The sequence below is a fragment of the Lissotriton helveticus genome, chromosome 12 (assembly GCF_964261635.1).
Source record: "Lissotriton helveticus chromosome 12, aLisHel1.1, whole genome shotgun sequence".
Lineage (NCBI taxonomy): Eukaryota > Metazoa > Chordata > Amphibia > Caudata > Salamandridae > Lissotriton > Lissotriton helveticus.
The window spans coordinates 150,058,413-150,080,922 of NC_136073.1; the positions used below are offsets into that span (position 1 = coordinate 150,058,413).

General features: G+C 44.8%; 1 protein-coding gene across 1 annotated transcript in view; it reads left to right on the top strand.

The window, feature by feature from the left end:
* LOC144798259 (hydroperoxide isomerase ALOXE3-like) overlaps nt 1–18,212 on the top strand; it is a 272,626-nt gene extending 254,414 nt beyond the window's left edge. Inside the window, exons 11-14 of the mRNA XM_078669021.1 lie at nt 11,892–12,013; nt 12,579–12,679; nt 13,489–13,659; nt 17,377–18,212. Of these exons, the coding sequence (XP_078525147.1) occupies nt 11,892–12,013; nt 12,579–12,679; nt 13,489–13,659; nt 17,377–17,556 (574 nt within the window). The 3' untranslated portion in view covers nt 17,557–18,212. The remainder of the gene's footprint in view (nt 1–11,891; nt 12,014–12,578; nt 12,680–13,488; nt 13,660–17,376) is intronic.
* The last annotated feature ends 4,298 nt before the right edge of the window (nt 18,213–22,510 follow it).

The window sequence follows — 22,510 nt, forward strand, 5'->3', positions numbered from 1 at the left end:
CCATGTTGCTCCTGGTCTACCTAGTGGACCAAGCATGGTAATGTGATTTTGATGTTGTAAAGCGCCTTTAAACCAGAGCTGATGCTCTTGGTATGTTAATAGAATTTCAACGTCTTCGAAAGGAGCGTATTCCGCTGGAGGTTCTTCTATCTTATAGAAGTGGAACACATGTGTTGTTGGATTTGCTTGTGGAAAGATAATCCATGAATAGAATACCTCTGTCTGCCGATATTCATGTGCCTCTATGACAAATATTACCCTACCACCTCTCAGTGATAGGCCATTTTCTATAGGCTTTATAGCTATAGTTTTTCTTAAGTTTTCCGGGATGAATATAGCATCATCGTCGTCTTCATTAAACCGTGTAACGTCTAAACCCGGTTGGTTTGCATTCATTGCAGCTCCAGCGGTTGTGTTTTCAGTCATTTTGTTTGACTGAAAGTTTGCAGAGCAAGTTTCAAGGAAACAAAGATAAGGTGCACAATATTTTAGAACACTGTATCCTTCAACGTTGAACAAAACCAAAACCTAATACATGGGATTTTTTGTCCTACTTAGTTATGGCGGGTATTTTATCCTTTAACCCACTCCAGACGTCTATTGGAGTTTTTTACCGGAAGAAAGGGATCTCCGTGAAAAGCACGACCGAGTTACTCTAGTATCTAGCGTTAAATTAGTGCCTTACCAAACGTTGGGCGCCATTTAGTGTAGTACCTATATTCCCAATAGGCTCTGCGCATTGGAATAATATATCCTATAGATTAGACGTAGGACTGAGGTCTACTAGGTCTCTATCGAATATACTAGACTTAATTGTGAGTGCCAGCTAGCTCAAAGGTCACTAGAAACTTTCTCGAATGAACAAGAAGGGATTAGTTTCTGACAACCGCATAAACATGACAACTTTGTTTCCCCAAGATAAAACTGATCTTCAGAGTCGTGGAAACAATAGATAGATCTTTTACTCAGTCATTTGTGCATGCTTCGTTTCACCAGAGGTGCAGAGAAATAGGGAGACGGGAAATTTCAATAAAAAGTATTTATTGATATTCTTCTTTCTCATGCAGAAAAAATGCACTGCTACAATCGAAATACTGGCTGTAAAGTATAATGCGTACAGCAAGAAGAGTATTATAAAATAATACTGTAAAAGCATGGTATGGTTTCTAAGCCATAGAATACATACATAAATAACAGAAGGATAAAAAGTACTCAACTGGTGCTTCTAAAATACGCCTACCCCGGTGTGCCTAACCTAAGTCTGGCACAAGGGAAGGAGTAAGTGAGGTGTAGCATAAAGCTAGTATTCTTTTTGCCAATAATCTATCCAAGATTTCTCTTAGGGTCTAATCAGCTCCGTACCTTGGTTTAAAATGAAGGAGGTCTGGTATCTCTCCGTCTCAGGACTCGATTTCCCAACAACCCGCAAGGGTATATTGGAAACAGTGGAGCTGGATTTCTCGGCGAGAGAAAAGACAGTATCCCTCTCAGTGCGTCTGCTGGAGGGTCAGCTTCCTTCGGCACTTGCTGTAGTGAGCTGCGTCGGGCAAGTAGATAGTTGAACTGCTCCAAACCACCATGTGTTTGCTATGGCAAGTGTGGGCATATTTATACCTTGAAGGTGCTGAGTTTGACGTAAAGTTGGACATAATAGCGTCATCAAAGGGTCTCAGTTCTTTGAAAACTTCATGAGTTCTTGGACAAATCAATATTCAAGCAAGGGGAAGTCCCTAACTGCTGAAGCCGAGTTTTCCAAGAAATCGTTGTGGATTTTCGGAACTAGTGGAAGTAGCCATGCCGTATTTGGACTGCATGAGCTATGTCTAAAAAAGGGTATGATTTCTATGCCTATATAAGGATATGGTGATTTATACCTATATAAGGGCATGAATCTGGAAAATTTCACTAGGGTCCTAAAACGCTATACCACACCGCAGAGATATTTAAATGTCCTTTTGGTGCTGTGCAAAAAAGGGAGTTAATGTTTTTTTCTTAGAAATGGCTGCTTGGTAAGAGCTTCCTGAGCCACATTAATTTTTTGTTCTGTAATGACGCAAGGAGCGCTAATATCATTACAGCAAAGTGAAAGTAAAAGGAACCAATGGGCCTATTTACTTTCATTAAATCAGTGCTTGGGGACATATCCCAGCCCAATGAGCATTGATTCTTTTGAAACAAGTAATCTTAGAAAGGGAAGAATCCATGCTACATCTTCCGAGTGGATCTCTGCCTGGGAATTGCCACAGGAGAGCAAGGAGGGATCCACCCACTAAGCACTAAGGATTGGATTGTCCCACTAGGAAAGAGCTTGTACGCCCCAGCACATTTAATTATTCAGTCTTTCTACCCACCCGAGGGGCAGATTGAGTAATTACTCCTGATCTACCCACCATGGGGGGTGTGGGGTGGGGAGAGAAACCCCACTAGACACTAGGGAAAGCTGGCAATATTTTTTGTTTTAAAATATAGGATTGGGGGCTGCCCATGGGCATTGCCATGACCCTCTCCAACGAAATGGGGCATCAGTCTCTATGTCCCCCCTGGGGGCTTATGTGATAATTACCCTGATCTGCCCCTATGAGGGGCTGAAAGCCCATTAAATGGCAGGGAAAGCTTTTTTTTTTAAATGATATAGGGGTGGGGCTGCCCACCATGGGCATGAACATGCCCCCACCCCATCTAAATGAAGCATCAGAATTTGTGCCCCTCCCCGGGGATGTATGAAAATCATATTTAAATGCATCCCATTTTCCTTTTAGAAAAATGAGCTGCATTTAACGAAAATGTTTTCTCTATGTAAAGGCAATCACAGACATCGTGGTCTGCTGATCCAAAAAGGCAAATTTTGTTTACTGGTCACAAAAAAATTGATCACTAACTGTGACCAGTGCGGTTCTTTGCAAGCAGTGTTTCTTACGCTGGGTCCTTGGTGCACAGCTGCATGCCTATACATATATAGGGAGTAGCCAAGCGTGGGAGTGCACAGGAAGAGGTTGATTTCATTGCTGCTCCTTGAACAGAAAGTTCCAGCAAGCACTTGAATAACAAAAGCCATTTCTCATGAGCAAATTGTGTCAGTCTGATTTGTCTGTGCAATGCAGCCCTAGTTGTACTGACATTATGTGCAAACATTAAAAGGCACAAAGCATGTGAGCTGAGATTGAAATAATGATTTTCAATCATGTTGCCTGAAAAGGGAAAGCATGTTGCAGTGTGCATTAGCTTTCAACATGGTGGATCTCTTGAGAGGATCACATTTTGATGTATCCCACTGGATGCAGGGGGAGCCTTTAGGAGATTGTGTAATTGGCAGATGTATGCACCCTGCCCAGGTAGGGACCACACATCTAGTCAAGTTAAGTCAGGTACACACCCTAAGTTAACCTGTGCTCACCCTTTAGTAGCGTGGCACAGAACAGACAGGTTTAACTTAAGAGGCAATGTGTAAAGTAATTGTGCAACACTTATTGCAGTGCAACAGTGAAAATACTGCACAAAATAATCCAAACCTGTTTACAGAAGTAGAGCTTATTTATTGAACAAAACAACAAAAATCCAATAAATAATAAACTGTGATATACATTTTTAAAGAATACTTCCAAATATAGTGCTTGAAAGCCTGAAGCACCACCAGGGACTATATGGTCGTGCTGGACCAGGCCATATCTGAAAAGTCAAGTTGATCGTGATGGAGGGCAGGTTGGATACAAGGGTCACAAAGTGCCTGCTGAAAACAGTACTTTCATGAAGGAAGCGTCGATGTGGAGGATCAACTACGAGGAGCCGTCGGAGGCAATGCGTTGTTAATCTGTTGGGTTGTAGGTAATGTGTTGGTTCTGAGTTGCACAGTTGTGTTATGCATTGCCGTTGAACCATTGGAGATGGCGGCAATGCGCTGTCGAGCCGATCAGCCAACTTCAAGAAGAATGTTTCGTTTTAACCAGCGCAAAGCAGGCACTGTGTGGATTTTGAAGCTGCAGCACATAATACCCACTTCCAAGGCCCCAAGATAGGATTGGCACCACTTGGCAGGGTAGGGCTCACAAATTGAAGAGTCCAGGTGCTGGTTGGAGAGTTGCAGGCAGTCTTTGATGTCCCTGAGACTACAGAACAGGACAAAAGCAGATAAGCCCTTGTATCCGGTTTCAAGTGGTGTAGATCCAGTCATTCTCACCCAGGCAGAGAGGGCAGCAGGCAGGTCAATACAGCAGAAAAGCAGTTCCTCCAGAGCAGTAGTCCAGTAGTGTGGCAGTCCTTCAGCCGAACAGCAGTCTTTCTCAGAGGTTATCAACAGGTCCAGAGGTAAACTGATTTGGTAGGGTCAGAAGACCAGTACTTATACCCAGTGGTGCCTTTGAAGTGGGGAGACTACCAATAAGGGCTTTGAAGTGCACACAGTTCCTCCCTTTCCTGCCCTGGCTCCAGATACACTACAGGGGATATGCAGCTCTTTGTGTGGAGACAGACACAGCCCTATTCAGGTGCAAGTGTCAGCTCCTCCCTCCCATCCTGCTCAGGGTGATCCATCAAGATGTTAATGTCCCATGAGGCACACCTAAGTTCCCTTTGTGTGTGCCTGTTTGTAGAAGTTGCACAAAGCCCAGCTGTCACCCAACGCAAACATGTATTGGTGACAGGCAGAAGCACAAAGGGCTTAAGAGCAGAAAAATACCTACTTTCTAATAGTAAAACCAAAGGGGATGATGGACGGAGTCTTGAACAATGCAAGCACTCACCCCCAGTCAACTGATCTGAGTTTAATCCATCATCATTCTTCAGCTCACTCCACCACCTAAGTTCAGACATGGCCATATGCAAATCAGTCTGACCCTGTGCCTCATAGGAACAGTGCAGTCCAAATGCCGAGCCATTTCTTCCCTGGACCGTAAACAAGCATCCTGGGACCGGTTTCTGGCTTATCAGACGTCATCAGCCAGGCTAGCTTGAATCCAGTGGCAAAGTGAGCAAGGGACCTATGTCTGGGCATCCCCTGCCAACTTAGAGTGAATAAAACAAAACAAAGGGGATGATGGATGGAGTGTTGAACAATGCAAGCACTCACCCCCAGTCAACTGATCTGGGTTTAATCCATCCTCATTCTTTGGCTCACTCCGCCACCCCAGTTCAGACATGGCCATATGCAAACCAGTACTGGGGTGAATTGTATAACATTGTTCTGCATTCTGTCCATCAAGTGTTCTTTTTGCATTTGTCACCTCGAGTGACACGGTATGCTCAGACGTGAGTCCTGTGCTCTCCTTGCTACTGGAGTCAAGCTGTCCTGGCTGATGAGGGCCGAAACCTAAAAACCATCCTAGGATGCTTGTTTACAGTCCAGGGAGGACCTGGCCTGGCAGTTCGAGCTGGACTGTTCCCATTGGGTGCAGGGTCAAGACTGATTTGCATATGGCTGGGTCCAAGCTGGAATGGCATGGTCAGCAAAAAACCAATGGATTTAGGCCCAGATATCTGTACTGGGGTGAATGTATGACACTGTTCTGCATTCTGTCCATCAATTGTTCTTTTTGCATTTGTCACCCGAGTGGGACGGGTATGCTCAGACGCGAGTCCCGTGCTCTCCATGCCACTTGAGTCAAGCTATCCTGGCTGATGAGGGCTGAAAGCCTGAAACTGGTCTTAGGATGCTTGATTCCAGTCCAGGGAGGACCTGGCCTGGCAGTTAGGGCTGGACTGTTCCCATTGGGTGCAGGGTCAAGACTTATTTGCATACGGCTGGGTCCAAGGTGGAATGGCATGATGAGCAAAAAATCAATGGATCTCTGTACTGGGGTGAATGTATGACATTGTTCTGCATTCTGTCCATCAATTGTTCTTTTTGCATCTGTACTCTCTAAAAGTGGCATTTTCAAACTTGTATTCATAAATCCAACTTTACATTTAAAGTCCATAGGCACAAGAAATTACTGTTCTACTTCTTCTCAATCAGGAATTATACTAAATGCATTAAGGAATCCCCAATGTTAAGCTTTGAGAGGGGTAAGCCTCACAGTAGTGAGTAACGAATTGTGGAGTGTTTCACTACCAGGACATGTAAAACTAAAAAGTACAGGTTCTTGCCTTTCCCTTACAAAGCACCCTGCCATAAGGCTACCCAGTACCTACCTTAGGGGTAACATGTCTAATAAAAGGGGAGTTTTAGGCTTGGCAAGTGATTTTAAAGGCCAAGTTGACATGGAAGTCAAACTACACATACAGGAGCTGCAGTGGCATGCCTGAGACATGTTTAGAAGGCTACTGTAAGTAAGTGGCACAATCAGTGCCCCAGCCCTACTATTAGCATTCAATGTACAGGCCCTTGGCATATGCAGTGCACTTTATTAGGGTCTTATAAGTAAATCAAATATGCCAATTGTGGATACACCAATACAACCATGTTTAGGGGACTAAGCACGTGCACTTTGCACTGGTTAGCAGTGGTAAAGTGCCCAGAGTCCTAAGGCCAACAAAAACAGACAGGCAAATAGTGAAACAAAACAGCTAAATTTTTGTGGGGAGACCACTCAATGGCTGACAGGTCCAGCAGAGAGAAAGCAGGTTGTGTGGACCAAGAAGGAAGTGATCTTCCCATTCAGATGTACAAGTCAACAACATTGATTCCAGAGTAGGAGTATGTTCAAGTTCAAGTTCATAAACTTTATTTTGAGTTTGCGAAAATCACAAAAGTTAAAACAACATATACATAAAGGTCGAGTGGGACGATCCAACGTGTTTTTAAAACAGAACAATTGTGAATTAATTTAGTTTAGGAGCGAGCAACCTGTATATTCATAGTAAAACAATAAATAAGTTAAAAAACTTTAAAACATAAGGCAGGGGAACAGGACATAAGATAGAAAATTACCTATGCCTTTTCTTATTCCATCGGATCACCCACACCCAACCATGGCACTTTGCTGTAGAAACCACAACTGGTCCATCCGCTGTTGTTTTGAAGATTCTAAGATCCTCACTGCTGGACCCGGTGCCCAGGTTAGCACATGTGGGTTTCAACCATCTGGGTTTACAATATGCTGGACAAGCAAAGAAGATATGACACAGTGTTTCAGTCATGTCCAGACAGAAGGGGCAGTTGCTTATATTTGAGTTACACCATTTAGCAGGGAAAGCATTAGTAGGTAATGTGCCCACCCTAAATTGATGAAATAGTTTCCTGTCTCATGTTGATGAAATTATGTCCCAGTACCCCTCATATTTGGGTTCCTGCTTGAAGTCAAGAAAGGCTTTGGACAGAATGGAGCTAGAGGAAGCCACAAAACGCTTTGTATTTACCATGTTCCAGTAAGCAGCTTTGAACTCTATTTTAGATGGAAATATACTTCCGGCTGGGGAGGTCCACAAACGGCTCAACCCCATCTCAGAAAGTATATTTTTGACACACCTGAACCACACAATTTTCCTGTTTACATCTAAAGCCCTGACTTCTAAGAGAGCCAGGGCATAGTGTGTGAGTTAGGGAGTCACCCAGAGTCTCCTCCAATTAGCTACTAGCCCATAGTGTGCCACATCCCTAATTAAATGACACCCCAAATCCAGCTAGAGATGGGGTAGACTGAGGGAGACTGATTATGGACCTTAGGAATTTGTTCTGGGCCACCACTAATTCGCATATCCCCACATCTCTGCCCCTTACAATATTAAGGCGCCAATTTTGGCAGTGTAGAGCTGAAGCGCAGGAGCTATGGGTTTTGTAAATTAAAATCTATGCTCCTCTATACAGATTAGCAGGGATGCAATCGGGCCCAGGAGCCCTGCCTTTAGGGACCAAGAGTAGAGCATTTACCACTTCTTGCTGTGTTATGTGTAAGATTGGGTTGGCAGACGGCATAACAAAAATATCACTAGCTTCTAATCCACATGCAAATTGGCCTTTATAATGGGAAACCCACTGTTCTGGCTCCCCATGGTTCGTGGGTACTTTGTTAGGGGATCCACTCCCCCACTTCACCATGTGCAGAAAGCCGTCATATCTCTCCTAGAGCAAGCATGCAGAAGATCAGCCCAATGTTCTTCATCCCAATCCCTTTTGGCATGGGATTGTGCTGCCTTACATGCAGACCTGCTCTTACTTATTGTTACCCTATCATTATTCCTGATCGCTTCTGCAAAGGTTCTATATGCACTGCGGCAGGATGAATCATACCAAACGGCTGCCTTGTGGCAAGAGGGTTTGATCAGTTTTTTGTTTTTAATAATAAAAAAGTTTTAAGTTCAGTAAAAAGGTGCTCGTGGACTTGAACGGCTCTATTACTGTTTTCTTCCTACGCAGCATCTGCCTGTAAGATGTCTATGGCATTGGCTACCAGCCCACTCAATTGGTTCACTTGCTCTACTTTGTTGGCCACTTCAGCCCATTTAAGACGCCGTGTATCATTTGTCAATTGGGTCTCTACAAAGTCAAAGTATACTGCCGACCCTTCTCCGTAATTTGGATTCAGGTATTGTAGGGAGAGTAGCAGGGGGTTGTGGTCACTTTCTGGTCGATCACAGACCACCATGTCCAGTAGATTAGGCCATATCTCCTTGCTGAGCATAAAAAAATCAGTACGACTAGAACGTTGCCCACTAATATAAGTTGGCATCCCATTTTTGTCTGATCTAGAACGCCCGTTGGCTGCTCTCACCCCATGTTCCAGGCATAATACTTTTAATTGAAATGCTGCACTGGATCACTTCTTTATTATGGGAAGATCCAGCAGAGGGATAGACCACTGCTCATGCTCTTCTACACTAATATTCATATCCTGTAAATCCAGGGGTTTGAAAGTGCAATTAAAATCGCCAGCTATTAATAAATCATTCTGGCCTCTCTGATGAATTAAAAAGGCATCTAAAAGCGCTACCGTGTTTGAGACTTTGCCTCCTTGCAAGCCCTTGGAATAAACATTGATAAGTAGCATTTCTGGAAGACTTCCCTGATATAACCAAATGATAGGAATGTCCCTAAAGTCGATATGGGTCTCCTTGAGCTTATATTGATGACACTGCCTAACCCAGGTTTTCAAGCCCCCTTTGGGTCTGCCCCGCTGACCCTGTTCGTCAGCTTTGGAAAAATGTAGATATCCTGGGCGAAATACCTGATCCACGGCCCATGTCTCCTGAAAAAAGACAATATCATGCTCCTCAATGAATGTAGACCATCCGGTGGAAGCTGTTTTGCTTACAAGCCCAGCGATATTCCAGGAAGCTAGTTTTGGGCCGGTAATGTCACTATTTGGATCACTATTGCTTGACTCGGGGCATAGGCCACACCTATGCACATGGGAATCAACCTCTTTTCCAACGCAGTTCTCTGAAAGGTCCATGCCACCGTTAGATGCCCTAGTACTTCCAGGGGAACCTAGGTTTGTGCCCAATGTTGACCCATTAAAAGTGTGCAAGGGTGGAACATTGCTTGGGGTAGGGCCTGGTACTTGATCACCCTCTCCCAAGTCTGCCATTGGTGAAAGGATCTTTACAGGAGCAGGTAAACAACTCAGTCAGTCTATTTCTTCCAGATTTGATATGAACTCAAATCTGTTATAAACAGGTACGTTGTAGTCATAAAGACTTTGAGCGTGAGACACGTCCCTGTAGTCGCCCTTTCCGGTTGTTTGGGTAGGTGTGTTTAGATAGAAAAACCCCAGTGGTAAGATACAAATACAATCCCTGCACAAATATCTTGCTGCTGACCTATCTAGGATAGTTTTCACAATTAGGGGAGACCCAAAGTTCAGCACCACACAACCACCTCTCCTAGATTTTGGAGATTTTTCCAATCCATGGAATTCTGCGAATCATTTTAAATTGCTGAAATAAATGGCTACCCAGCCCTGTTCTATTGTTTAGTAAGTGGAGGGCCTTGTTCCTGAGTGATAGCCAGTGTTGCCCAGAACCAGGTTGGTAAGTAAAATAGTGTATGGCGTGGCTTCGGGTGGTAAGTTAAGGGAATCCTTAGGGCTAAGCAAACCGCCCGGGTCATTCCTATAGCTTTACCCCCGGTTAACTCTCTCATGGGGCCCGCCTTTACTGTTGTGGCATGCGAACTAGAGGAATTTACAAGAGGAGCATGCTCTACTATATTTGTACTAGCTCCAACGTCAGAAAGGGTCGTCTGTGTTGCGTGCACTATTATCGACCCAAGTTCATTCGAGCAACTAGCGGTCTCATTACATATATTAGATTTTGGGAGGAAAAGGTGTTGCTCAATTTTGTTTAGTCTTGAGTCAATATCTGACAACTTAGTTAGTACAGGCTTAAGCATTGCTGCAAATTTTTCTTCTAATTTGGCAAGTATACGGTCTTCAAAATCACTAGCCACCTGACGTGGATGGGCCTGTACACTATTGCCTGTTGAGCTAGAGATGCTTGTGTCTACGGCCACGTGGGAACAGCTTTTGTTTCCACGGGCCACCCCTCTTGTTTTTGCCATTTTACTGGCCTGGTGTGGAGCTAGGGGCAAAGCAACCGCTTTTCTTTTCTTTGAAGTAGGGGCACCCTCCCTTTCCTTTGCCTGGACTATACGTTGCTGACGTGTATGGATCTGTCCTGGAGGGGAAGGGGTGGGGATGGGAACGCTAGGAACGTTGACTAAGGTTAGTGAATCATTAAATAATGGTGTTGAGGACATAGAAGCTACTTGCGTTGTGCAGTCAATAGATGGATCTGGGATTAACAAGCGACCAACAAGGGGGACTTCGATGGAAACTCGACAGGGTTCTAAAGAGAGTCTCCTTTGGGTGAGCTCGATTTCGTGAATGAGAACAGACTCAGCCCGCAGGAGAAATGGGTTGAGTGTTCCCACGACCACTGGACCTCCTGCCCCCTTGCGGTTGCCCTTACTCATGACAAGTTGCTAGCAATTCAATACAAAAGTCAACAATCAATGTCAAAGTTCCAAAAAACCACTGACCAAGTCCTTGGGAACTCTGGATGACTAGGGAAAGGGGGGTGGCCCTGCCCTGCCTTCTCCTGGCTTCGACAGGCGCGGATGAGCCCGCCCTTGGGCCGGGCTTGGCCCGAGCACGCCCACACGCGTCCCACACTGCGGGATGCCCAAAACTTTTTTAAGCGCCTCCTGGCACTTAGGTATGATGTTGGTAGTAGGCCCCAGCCAAGGATGCTGGGAAACGTAGTCAGCGCCTCGGACGATGGATCGTGTCAGCGTGTGCGTTGCAGTCCTCCCGGACTGGTATCAGGTATGTTCCCCACAAGGCAAAGGACAAGCAGCGTTCCAGGAGCGTCCCGCGCTGCGGGATGCCCGAAAAGTTTTCAAGCGCCTCCTGGCGCTTAGGTACGATGCCGGTAGTAGGTGCCAAGGATGCTGGGAAACGTAGTCCGGGCCTCGGACGATGGATCGTGTCAGCAGGGGCAGCATGAGCGTTGCCGTCCTCCTGGACTGGTATCAGGTAGGTTCCCCACAAGGCAAAGGGCAAGCAGCGTTCCCGGAGCGTCATAGGAGTATGAGGTAGGAATATATTGTCTACCCAGACCTATGAGACAGGTCATGTTATTAAACATAATGGCCTATCTTGCCTCAAGCCCAAGTCAACCTACAGCTACCCTACATCTCCATGCTAAATTAATGTTTCGCTGTGCCAGCTTTCTCAGGTCTAAGCGTGACCAACTGCTCTAGACCAGATTTTCAATTCTGGAACTTGTAGTCTTGTTTAATCCACTATAAAACCATGAGTACAAGTCCCAGAAGTCAAAGAAAAGACGTGGACTGGAGCAGCTTATCATGCATAGACCAGGGAAAGTTTCCAGCTATAAATGATAAATGAGCAATGATTTCTTTTCCTGTAGAGAGAGGGCAGATTCATTTTCCTTTGCATGGAAGTGTTTCAATTTGGTCTTTCATCAATTGAGTCTACCCCATTTTCTCTTGCTTTCAGCTATGTGTCTGGTATTGTTGACTACTACTACAAGAGTGATGAGAGCATCCAAACTGACAAAGAACTTCAAGCATGGGTATCGGAGATCTTTAAAGAAGGCTTTCTGGAGAGGAAATCCTCAGGTATGATTGACAGAGCTTGTTGCCAAGCATTTGTTCATCATTCCCATGTACATTCTTCTGAAGTATTGTGGCTTGACCACCAATCCACAAGACATTGAGCTTGATTGTGAAAGCCAGAGTTTTTAAGAACTTTTGTGCTTGAAGTGTCATCCAAGGTTCAGAAACTAAACTTTTATAACATTGGAATTTAAACTGAATCTGGACAATTTTCTTGCATACTGTGTTAGTTTAAACATAGCAATAACATGAAGATTTATATTTTAGAAGTGTAGCATATGTATAACACTCTACCGTTTTTCAAAGCACTAGAACTCAGGAAGACACTTCCAGCAGCTTCAAGAATGCAATTGGGCTGTAGCACCCTAGTGAGAAATGTGTGTTCGGAAACGTTGCCAGAAATAAATAACCCACAAGCACACCATTGCAAATACACACCTGCAAGCATACCATTATTCCTTTGGGACGCCTCTGAAGGGTACTCATCTATGGCTGATGTGAAAAAGATTCTGACACAGTGAAACATGTTATGAGTGGTCGTACATGTTTCTGGTATTGTTTTTTTCAGGAGTGCCATCTTCGCTACAGAACCGCGACGAACTGGTCAAGTATTTGTCTGTGGTCATTTTCACAAGTTCCGCTCAGCATGCTGCTGTTAACAGTGGACAGGTAATTGTAAATGTGCTTCTAGTACTGCAAATGATAATCACTGGAACATTAGAGTCTAGAAAATGCATCTGTACTTTCAACGTCTTAAGGTGTGAGTGAGCATAAGCAAAGTCAGGGTATCAGTTCTCTGCGTCCTGAAGGCTAGATTTGTCAATGAGGTAGTCACATTGTGAATTTGGGACCTTAGAAATTACATGAAGTGGTCCAGATGATTACCAGAAGGCATTGCTCTGGGTGGGAGGTTGAGGTTATCATGTAACTACAAATCTTCGCTAATGGACCTGACGCACCTTCGGACTGTCAGAGTCCAAATCTGAAAGGAGACCAGCAGTACAGCCTTCACACAAGGTGGACCCAGGGCTGAATTATGTTTCCACTGAACCCCAGTAACTAAGCCCTGCTTTGAGAGATAGCGTGGTATCGGCAGAGATAAGATGTCTCAAGCGGGCCACTCATCTTTCCTATCATTCTAGATGTGGCCTTGGTCTAGCTGACATACTACTTCCTGGCTGAAACACACCCTGCTCCAACCTTATCTCGAATGAGGACTTGATACCTTACAAAGGAGGATTCCCAGTCTTAATTAAGGCTGTCAGATTATCTCTGGTCATGTATATTTGTACACTTTGTATCTTGTTTCTAACAGTAACATTTTTGATGTAGTATCTGTTATCTTATCAAGTCAATTGATTTTCTTAAAGCGCTGACAACCCTGTGTCTGTTGGCATTATACATAAAACTACATAATAAAAGTAATTACAACTTTGACATGTTGCTTTTTCTTTCCTTTCGGGCTTGGGCCACTGTAGTTTGATTTTCTCTCCTGGTTGCCAAACAGTCCCACCACAATGCGCCAACCTCCCCCCAAGACCAAAGGCACAGCAACGCAGGAGAGTATCCTAGATACCCTGTCCAATGTGGGCGTTACTGCCTTCTCCATGATAAGTGTCAAGCTTCTGAGTGACGAGCCTGGTGAACGGGTAAGTGTTCTATTCTTTAATTTTTTTATAGGAAGGGGGACCGACTACAGAAACAGAAGCATGGCAAACATTTGCAGCAAATAATCTGCATCCGCCCACATAGAAAACCACAGAAAATAGAGGAAAATGCTTTAAAACAATGGGGCATATTACCAAGGGCCTTATCGCCGCTTTAGCGGGAATCATTTTATTGCCCTATTACCTAGCTGTCGCTAACACCAGTTAGCCACAGCTAGTAGGAGATAGCGACCATCTTGGGGCCCACTTTGCATGTCAGCGATAATTATGGCTAATGACATGCAAAGTTTGCGTGCCAAGATCTTAGCGACTGGAAACAGTCGCTAACATCGCTATCATCTATTACCAACTTTTGGAAATATTTGCGCTAAGAGCGAATATCTCCAAAAGCTAACGCCTGGCCAGAGCAGTTCTTAGCCATGTTATCCAATGGTAGGTGGATAACATGGCTAAGAGCATTAGCTCGGTAATGCATGAATATCGCGGACTTTTCAGCGATATTCATGCATTTCGGCCGATTTTTATCGCTTAGGAGATAAACCTTGATAATAGCAAGCTCCTAAGCGATAAAAATAGGCGATGCACAGCGTTAAAATAATAGCCGCTAACCAAGCATAGCGATAATTATCGCTTATGCTTGGTAATATGCCCCAATGTTGTCAAGAAATCAGCCATTCTCTCGTCCCTCCACAGTCTCTGATGAAGCTCAGGAAGGCCAGCAAACCTGAACCTTGACTGAGGACATCCTTGAGTGTTGATGAACCCTTCAGAATTCTGCTGTGCTTCAGCAGGGGAGTCTTGAAAGCAATTACTCTTTCTGCCTCTGTAAGGAAGAACCGGCTAAAACATGAGCATGTATAACATTGTTTATTATTGAACCCCCACACAGACAAGTCTGCCCTCAAACTGATCTATAAAAACCTGGGGGTATATGTACAAGGAAGCTGCGTAGCGTGTTGTTTGCCTCCTTGGCTTGGCGACACGCTCCGCCACTACTGAAATGCAAGGCTGCATAATATTTACAAGAATGTGGTGCAGGATTGCATTTCCCCCTGGGATGGTGCTAAGTTTAGCAACTTAGCGCCAACGCAGGGGGTGTCTGCTTGCAGGGGAGGATTGTTTATGTGTAGGAAGGTGTCCCTTCCTGCACATAAACAAGCGTATAATGCCATTCTGTCACTGTCATGTGTGCTGCTTCATGCAGCACACATGAAAGTGACAGAATTGCATTTTGTTTAAAGGTTTAAAGGTTTGTTTATGTACAGGAAGCGACCCCTTCCTGTGCATAAAAAAACATGGCATTTTGCTTTTTCCATATGTGCTGTACGAGGCAGCACACATGGAAAAAGTAAAAACGAGGAGAAATAATGCATTTCTCCTCATTTCGCCAACTTAAGACCAGGGTTTTCCTGGTCTTAATTTTGGTGCTGCCTCCTATGTACGCCACTCTTGTACATAGGGGTCAGCGCCAAATACAATGGGTGTTGCGGTGGAACGCTCACCAGAACACCGACTGCACGCCCGTTTCACGCTAACCATAGCGTGAAAGGGGGCCTTATGTACAAGATAACGTTATGCCACGTTAAGTGGCTTAATGCTGCCTTGTACATAAGACGCAGCCCCTATTACCACCACGACATCCGTAAAAGTTACATTATTTTGGTGCTTTGGGCTTGTACATATGCCCCTTGGACCGTCTGTGTAAATCCTGAACCCTCTACATTTGGTAGAAATCTCCTTGTGCAATATTTCCTTAGGAATAGGCTGCATGGCATTTTTACCAGAACTGTCACACTTAAGGTGGATTGTGGTAAATTGTGGCACTTAGCTAATGCAATATGATGCTGTAAATAAACCAGGTTGGGTTTTGAACAAAGAAGCTGTTTTGTAATGAAGAGAATGCACAGCACCAACAGACAGAAAACAATAACAACATGATCACTAGTACAGTAACACAATAGACTGGTGATTTTAGAAGGTCAAAGAGATTCCCAAAGGGAGCTGGAGCTGTTGTGGGATTGGTGGTGATCTCTCCTAGTACACACCACTGAGAAGGAGTGAGTTGGAAAGGCATAAAGGGGACAATTGGTGAGCGAGGAAAGTAAACTGGGTCATGCACAGTGTCAAATCTTCTCAGCAATCAAGAAGAATAAGGATAGAAGACAAAGGATTATGGTGAGAACAGTAAATAAAGATGGCAATGTCTGAGTGCAGTGTCCGCTGAGCGAAAGGCTTAGAAGCCCTAGTAGGCAAGGCCCTGTACATTAGCAGTTGAGAGAGGAGAAAGTCTTCACTGTACTCTTTACCTTATCAAGGCCAGATTCACAATTGTATGTGAACAGCTAACTTTCATTTTGTTGTGCAAATATTGATGTTGTGAATTCCTATCCTTGATTACCAGAATCAAGAATGTGTAAAATCAGCATTTGTAAATGGAAAATGCAGCAAAGAAATGTCCACCACCACGCAGCATTTCCATGTGAGTAATTCAAGTGAGAGTTGTGGTTTGAGGGCAATCCACTCAGGTGTATTTGCAAAAGCTGGTAGATACACACAAACTCAACTCACAAGTTTATGGGGTTTCATCAAAACTTTACCTGCAAATTCACGACCAGAAAAAGGTCAGTGAATGGGCCAGATGAAGTTTGACTCAGGATTACTGGTGTAATCTCTTCACATAATGCCTTGATAATCGTCCTGCTGCTTGGCAGAATTTCTTTCTTGGCAATATAGACTAAAAAATTGGGAATGAAATAGTTCTGGATGTAAAATTTGAAAAGATTTCGCCACCTGGAGTACCCCTTGTATTTAATGCATCAGTTCCCATTGAATTTAAATGCACGCCCTCACCTGAGTCTAGGCATTCAATGGCATATAATAATAATCCCTATTTGTAAAGCACAAACATGTCACCCCTTAAGGTTTTCAAGATGCTGGGGGCCGTCGGGGAGATTGAGTGAGCTAATGCCCAGAGTCACATGATGCTGAGCTGCCCCCGGCGCCGGGGATCGAACCATGAGCCCCATGCTCCAGAGTCAGGCGCACAAGCCATGGTGTCACACTGCTCCCTGTTGGTGGTGATGGAAGCACATCTTGCTATCTCTGATTGATATGGGCTCCCTCTTGTCTCTGGCCGCTGCACCACACCTCTATCTATCCACTCATTGTCCACTCTCAGTGCTCATGGGTGAGGCCTGCAGGAATTAGACTGGGTTGACATCTCCAATGGAAGGATGTAATTTCTCCGATCCAGACACACCCTCTTTGCCACCTCCCTTTATACATTTTTTAAAGGTTAACTTGCTCGACTCAATAAAAGGTGGGAACATGTTCAACCAATTTGATAGTGCAAGAATCATCTATGAGCCAAAAGCAAAGGAGATCATGTAAGTGAACACTTTTCCTCTCTTTTTATCGCCCTCAATCCTGCGCTTGTTGGGGCTTCAAATCTCTCACTATGTGAGGGTGCAGGAGAGTTCTGATTCTGTCTATTGTGTCCTGCATATCATGCCTTCAGGGACCTCACCTTGTTGAAATGATAGTGTAATGCTCCCCCTGTCATTTTGGGCTTCATAATAAGACTGGTAATGTGGACTTTTAGTGGGAAAACAAAATCATCTGTAAATTGTCTGTTTTTTCCCTAAGCTACTCTCTTGAATTATGAGACATTAATATTTTCATTCATTTATTTTTTCAAAGATACCTTTAGGTACATCTCTGGATGAGTTTTTTACAGAGGAAGAACCAAGACGGTGCATTAAAGCCTTCCAGGAGCGACTGAGCCAGATATCAGCCGAGATTGAAAGCAGAAACCAATCCCTCACTGCCCCGTACTGCTACCTGAACCCCAAAAATATTGAGAACAGCGTGTCCATATAACCAACTGTAACTAGGCAGTCAGCATGAACTTTCCACCGCTTCAATCCACAACTACATAACAAGCCACTCAATTGTATCTCACTTGGCCCACATTTCATCTAACAGACTCACAAGAACATTCCAGGCTCCCATCCACAGCCGAGTACCAGGCAGTAAAGTGCATCTCTCTTAGGCCACGCCCACACTATTCCAGAATCTGACCAGTCAGGAAGCACCATAGCTGGAGATTGGTCAGGGGTCACTTCAATAGAAGTTCAAAGGTCTCCAATGTTACATGCGCTAACAATGAAGAAAAAAAAGATTGTTTTGCAACAGGTCGAGTACGTCATGAAGGAACCAAGGCAACGTGATGATGCACTCACAGAAAGCCAGGCATTTTATTTAATAAAGAGTTGTAATTGACATCTGGCATTGTCCCAACATTTATCTTAAAAGAACCTAAAAGATGAATAAACCAGAGTTTTCCCTGTTGTCCCTAAATAAAGCTTGGACATTACTGATTCGCTGAGAGAAAGTGATGCCTCTAATTGAATGCAGACCACGCGCCATTCAACCAATCACCAAGCAAACAATGTTATGTACGAAACTGCATGCACACTGATGTTGATCTGTTTTTGATTGTCAAATACGTTAATAAATACGATTTGCAAATTAGAGATATTCTCATAAAATGTGCTTTTTTTTTGTTGCAATATTGCAGTAATGTGCACTTGAATAAATGTTTTTGGGGCCTGTAACGAGTGAGGCAACCAGAGACATAAGAACAAAGACTAGGTTAATTTGGATGGAACTAATGCACCAACAGAAATGAGACTATTCCCATTTCACCATACTGACAAGTAAACTGATTGAGGGAGATTGCATAAAACAAGCCTTCACAAAGATGATGCACACGTGCATATATCCAAACAGACTGGCATACCATAGACACCCATGCTCACAGATGAGGACCCACGGAGCCAACCACCAAAGACATGTGTTGTGTTATGTTATGTTGTTGCTTGCAAAGGTTTTCATACAACTATAAGGCTGCCTCAAAATGCTATCTATGGCAGGAGAGCAGGGGGAGAGGTATCTAGAGAGGAAGGAACAAAGCAGCCTAGTGAATGAAATGATTTTCACAAAATGAAAAAGTAGTATTTGGTCAACCTTGGTATTCACTTGGAAAGTTAATACTATAGGAAAGTGGGAAAGTAGAGGACTAGCGAGAGTAGGAGGTATCACATGAGAGGATGGGTCTAGAATAGGCAAAGATAGGGAGATGGTGGTAAATTGAGAGAGGCAACATGCAGGTTTCAAGTTCACTTATTTCTTCACCGACAAAATATAAGTTAAGGTAGAAGAATGATGGGTGCCACTGTCTATTCAAGTCTTATCCTATTCTTCGACAAATTACTTGTACTGGAGGATGGAATAAATCAGTATCTGCCCATTCAGTCAGTCAGTCAAACATACTTTATTTTGCATCAGTTCAACGCATAAAAAGCACAGATATAAAACAAGTTAAAAAGCCATTACCTCAATTAATCTATATAAAGCTGACACCATATAAAATAAGTCCATAAATTCATAACTTTATCAGTGTTGAATAAAACAATCCATTAAAACTGCAACTATAAAGTTAAACGTCTTCTGCAAGCCACTGCCCACAAATAAGAAGCAAGAGAGTACACAAAGGGATCTGGGAGCTGTTGTATAAAGTGCAGTGCAGGCTTATATTGAGTGAAATAATATTTCAGTTACATGGGGACTAACAGAGATTTCCTTTGGGGGCCATATAGTGTTCAAAAAAAGAGAATATATGTGTTAGAACTGGGGGTCTCTAGTTGGCAGAGGTAGGTACCACTGTCCAAATAGGGACCCTTGCTTCTAGTCAGGGCAAGGAGATAACCCTCTGAGATAACCCCTGTTCACCCTCTAGGTAGCTTGACACGAGCAGTCTAGGCTAACCAGAGGCAATGCGTAAAGTATTTTTACCAACACTCACAGTAACACAGTGAAAACACCACAAACTGACTCCACAACAGTTTAGAAAAATAAAGGTATTTAATCTAAACTACACAAGACCAAAACGACAAAAATCCAACATACACAGTTCAAGAATATGGTTTCAAAAGAGTTCTTAAGGTTTGCGATAAAGTTCTTCAGGTTGCGTTAAAATAAACCACTAATGCGTGAAAACTTCACAGTTGCGTCACGTTTACTCACAGTACCTTTTAGTTGCAACAAAGTTCCAAAAGCAGAAGCTGGTGCGGTGGAAAATAAGCGATGCGTTGCTCCTGAGACCCTGGGGAGGCAATGCGACAGCCCCGCTGCAGCAGCAGGCGTGTTGCGACGAATCTGGTCTGTAGGGGGAGGAAGGCCACTTGTATGGATTCCGGTGCGTAGGTTCCGGAGGAAGTTTGTTCTCGCAAAGGCATGATGCGACGATCTCGTAGGGGCTGCAACGATCTCCAGGGCGATGATGCGCGGTCCAGCGGTGATCCTCTCTCTCACAGCTCCTCGATGCAATGATTCTGTGACGATGCTCGCAGCGACTTGATGCGGTCCGCAAGCAAGCGGTGCGGTGATCTCACCCAGCGACGACAGGTTCTGCGACGACACTCGCAGCGATGTTTGGCTTTCCCGCACCGATGTGGTGCGTCCCGCAAACGAAGGATGCGACGGCTCTAGCAGCGGCGTCAGGCACTGCGACGATCTCGGCCTTCGTAGCGGCGGGGAATTTCTCGCACTGTCGGGGATGCGCTCCGCAAGCGAGCGATGCGACACTTTTCAATTTCAAAAGTCTCTCAAGCTTAGTTTCAAGCTTCCCAGCACAGGTACAACTTCCAGAGGCCCCACAACTGGATCAAGCACTCTAGGAAGGACAGAACTCTCTCAGTAGAGTTCAAGGAAGCTGGGGGTGAAGTCCTTTTGTTCCTGGGACTTCAGAACAGGGAGCCAGCTCTCTTCTCAGGCCCTTGGAGATTCCTTCAAGACGGCGGACACAGCACCACAGCAAAGTCCTTCCCCTCTCCTTGGCAGCAAAGCAACAGCTGGTCAGTCCAGCAGAGCAACAGCAGGACAGTCTTCCTTCTTCAGTTTCAGCTTTCTCCTTGGCAGAGGTTCCTTCTTGATTCCAGGATGATCTAATTTTCTGTTGTCAGGGGTCCTGTACTTATACCTCTAAAGTCTCTGTTCTCTCTGTGCATGTGGGCCCTGAGCCCGGTCTGAACCAGTTCTGGGTGTTTCCTGAGTACTTTGTTTTGCTGGCTTCTTCTTTCTTTTCAGAGTGAGGGGCGGGTCGTCAGCCTCCCAGCAGGAGGTGGAGCCAGCATTGTGGAATGCAGGCACAGCCCTATTCAGGCCCAGGTGCTAACTCCTCCCACCACTCCAGTTGCAAATGCAGTCATTCAGCCTAGGGCTGACTCATCCAGCCTCCTGGGGAATCCCCAGCCCCTGTCACTTTCAAACCAGACAGTTAATACACAAGCAGACCAAGGCACACAGAAGGGTCAGACAAGAGAACAGCAACTTTCTAAAAGTGCTGTTCTCAAACACAGGATTTAAAAACGACCTTTCCTAAAAGATGTGTTATTAAATTCTGAGTTCAGGTATACTAGATACTTATGTCCTATCTTGTTCCTATGGGAAGAAATGCTGTTAACCACTGTAGCCAGCATCCCCCATGTTAATCTATGGAGCAAGATAGCCTTACAATAGTGAAAAACGAAAATGGCTGCAATTCACTATCAGAGCATGTTACCTGCACTAGTACATGCTCTACCTTTTACATACACTGCACCCTGCCTAGGGGGGTACCTTGGGCCTTCCATAGGGGTGACTGATGTGCACAAAAAGGGAAGGGTTAGGCCTGGTCAGTAGGGACACTGACCAGGAGCACATGGCAGTGTCTAACCAGCACACAGGCACCGCAGTGGCCGGCCTGAGACACCATTTTAAGGCTACTCATGTGGGTGGCACAATCAGTGCTGCAGGCCCACTAGTAGCATCTGTCATCACCAGCCCTGGCACACCCAGTGCACTTTACTAGGGACTTCATGGCGATACAAATATGCCAAACATGTATATCCAATCAGAATAACAATTTACATAGGGAGCACTTACACGCTGGCACTGATCAGCAGTGGCAGAGTGTCCAAAGTATCTAAACCAGCAAAAACGAAATCCAGCACAGCATCAAAAATACAGGAGGTAGAGGCAAAAAGATAGGGGGAAACCACACCAAACATGCCAGGTCTAACACGTGTCCCCTCCAGCTGAAAGTGGGGAGAACTACCCACCCTCTTGGGAGTTCTCTTCACTAAGGCGGAAAAATCTGGACAGACCATCAGCGTTGGCGTGCTCTGTACCAGGGCGGTGTTCCACCGTAAAGTCCATTCCCTGTAGGGAGATGGACCACCTCAACAGTTTTGGGTTCTCGCCCCTCATTTGCCTCAACCATCTGAGGGGCCTGTGGTCGGTCTGAACACGGAAGTGAGTCCCAAACAGGTAGGGCGTCAGCTTCTTCAGAGCCCAGACCACAGCAAAAGCTTCCCTTTCAATCGCACTCCACCTCTGTTCCCTGGGGAGTAGCCTCCTACTAATGAAAGCTACCGGCTGGTCTCCATTCTCCTCAGTGACTTGTGAGAGTACTGCTCCCACACCATGCTCTGAAGCGTCTGTCTGTACTATGAACTCACTGGAAAAGTCAGGTGCCTTGAGCACAGGTGCTGTGCACATTGCAGTTTTCAGGGCATCAAAAGCAGTTTGGCAGGCGTCAGTCCAGTCAACTCTTTTGGGCAACTTCTTGGAAGTGAGTTCTGTCAAGGGGGCGACAATGGTGCCATATCCCTTGACAAACCGTCTGTAATACCCGGTGAGTCCTAAAAAGGCTCTCACCTCTGTCTGGGTCTTGGGGGGGCTCCCAAGCCAGAATGGTATCAATCTTTGCCTGTAGGGGCGCCACCTGGCC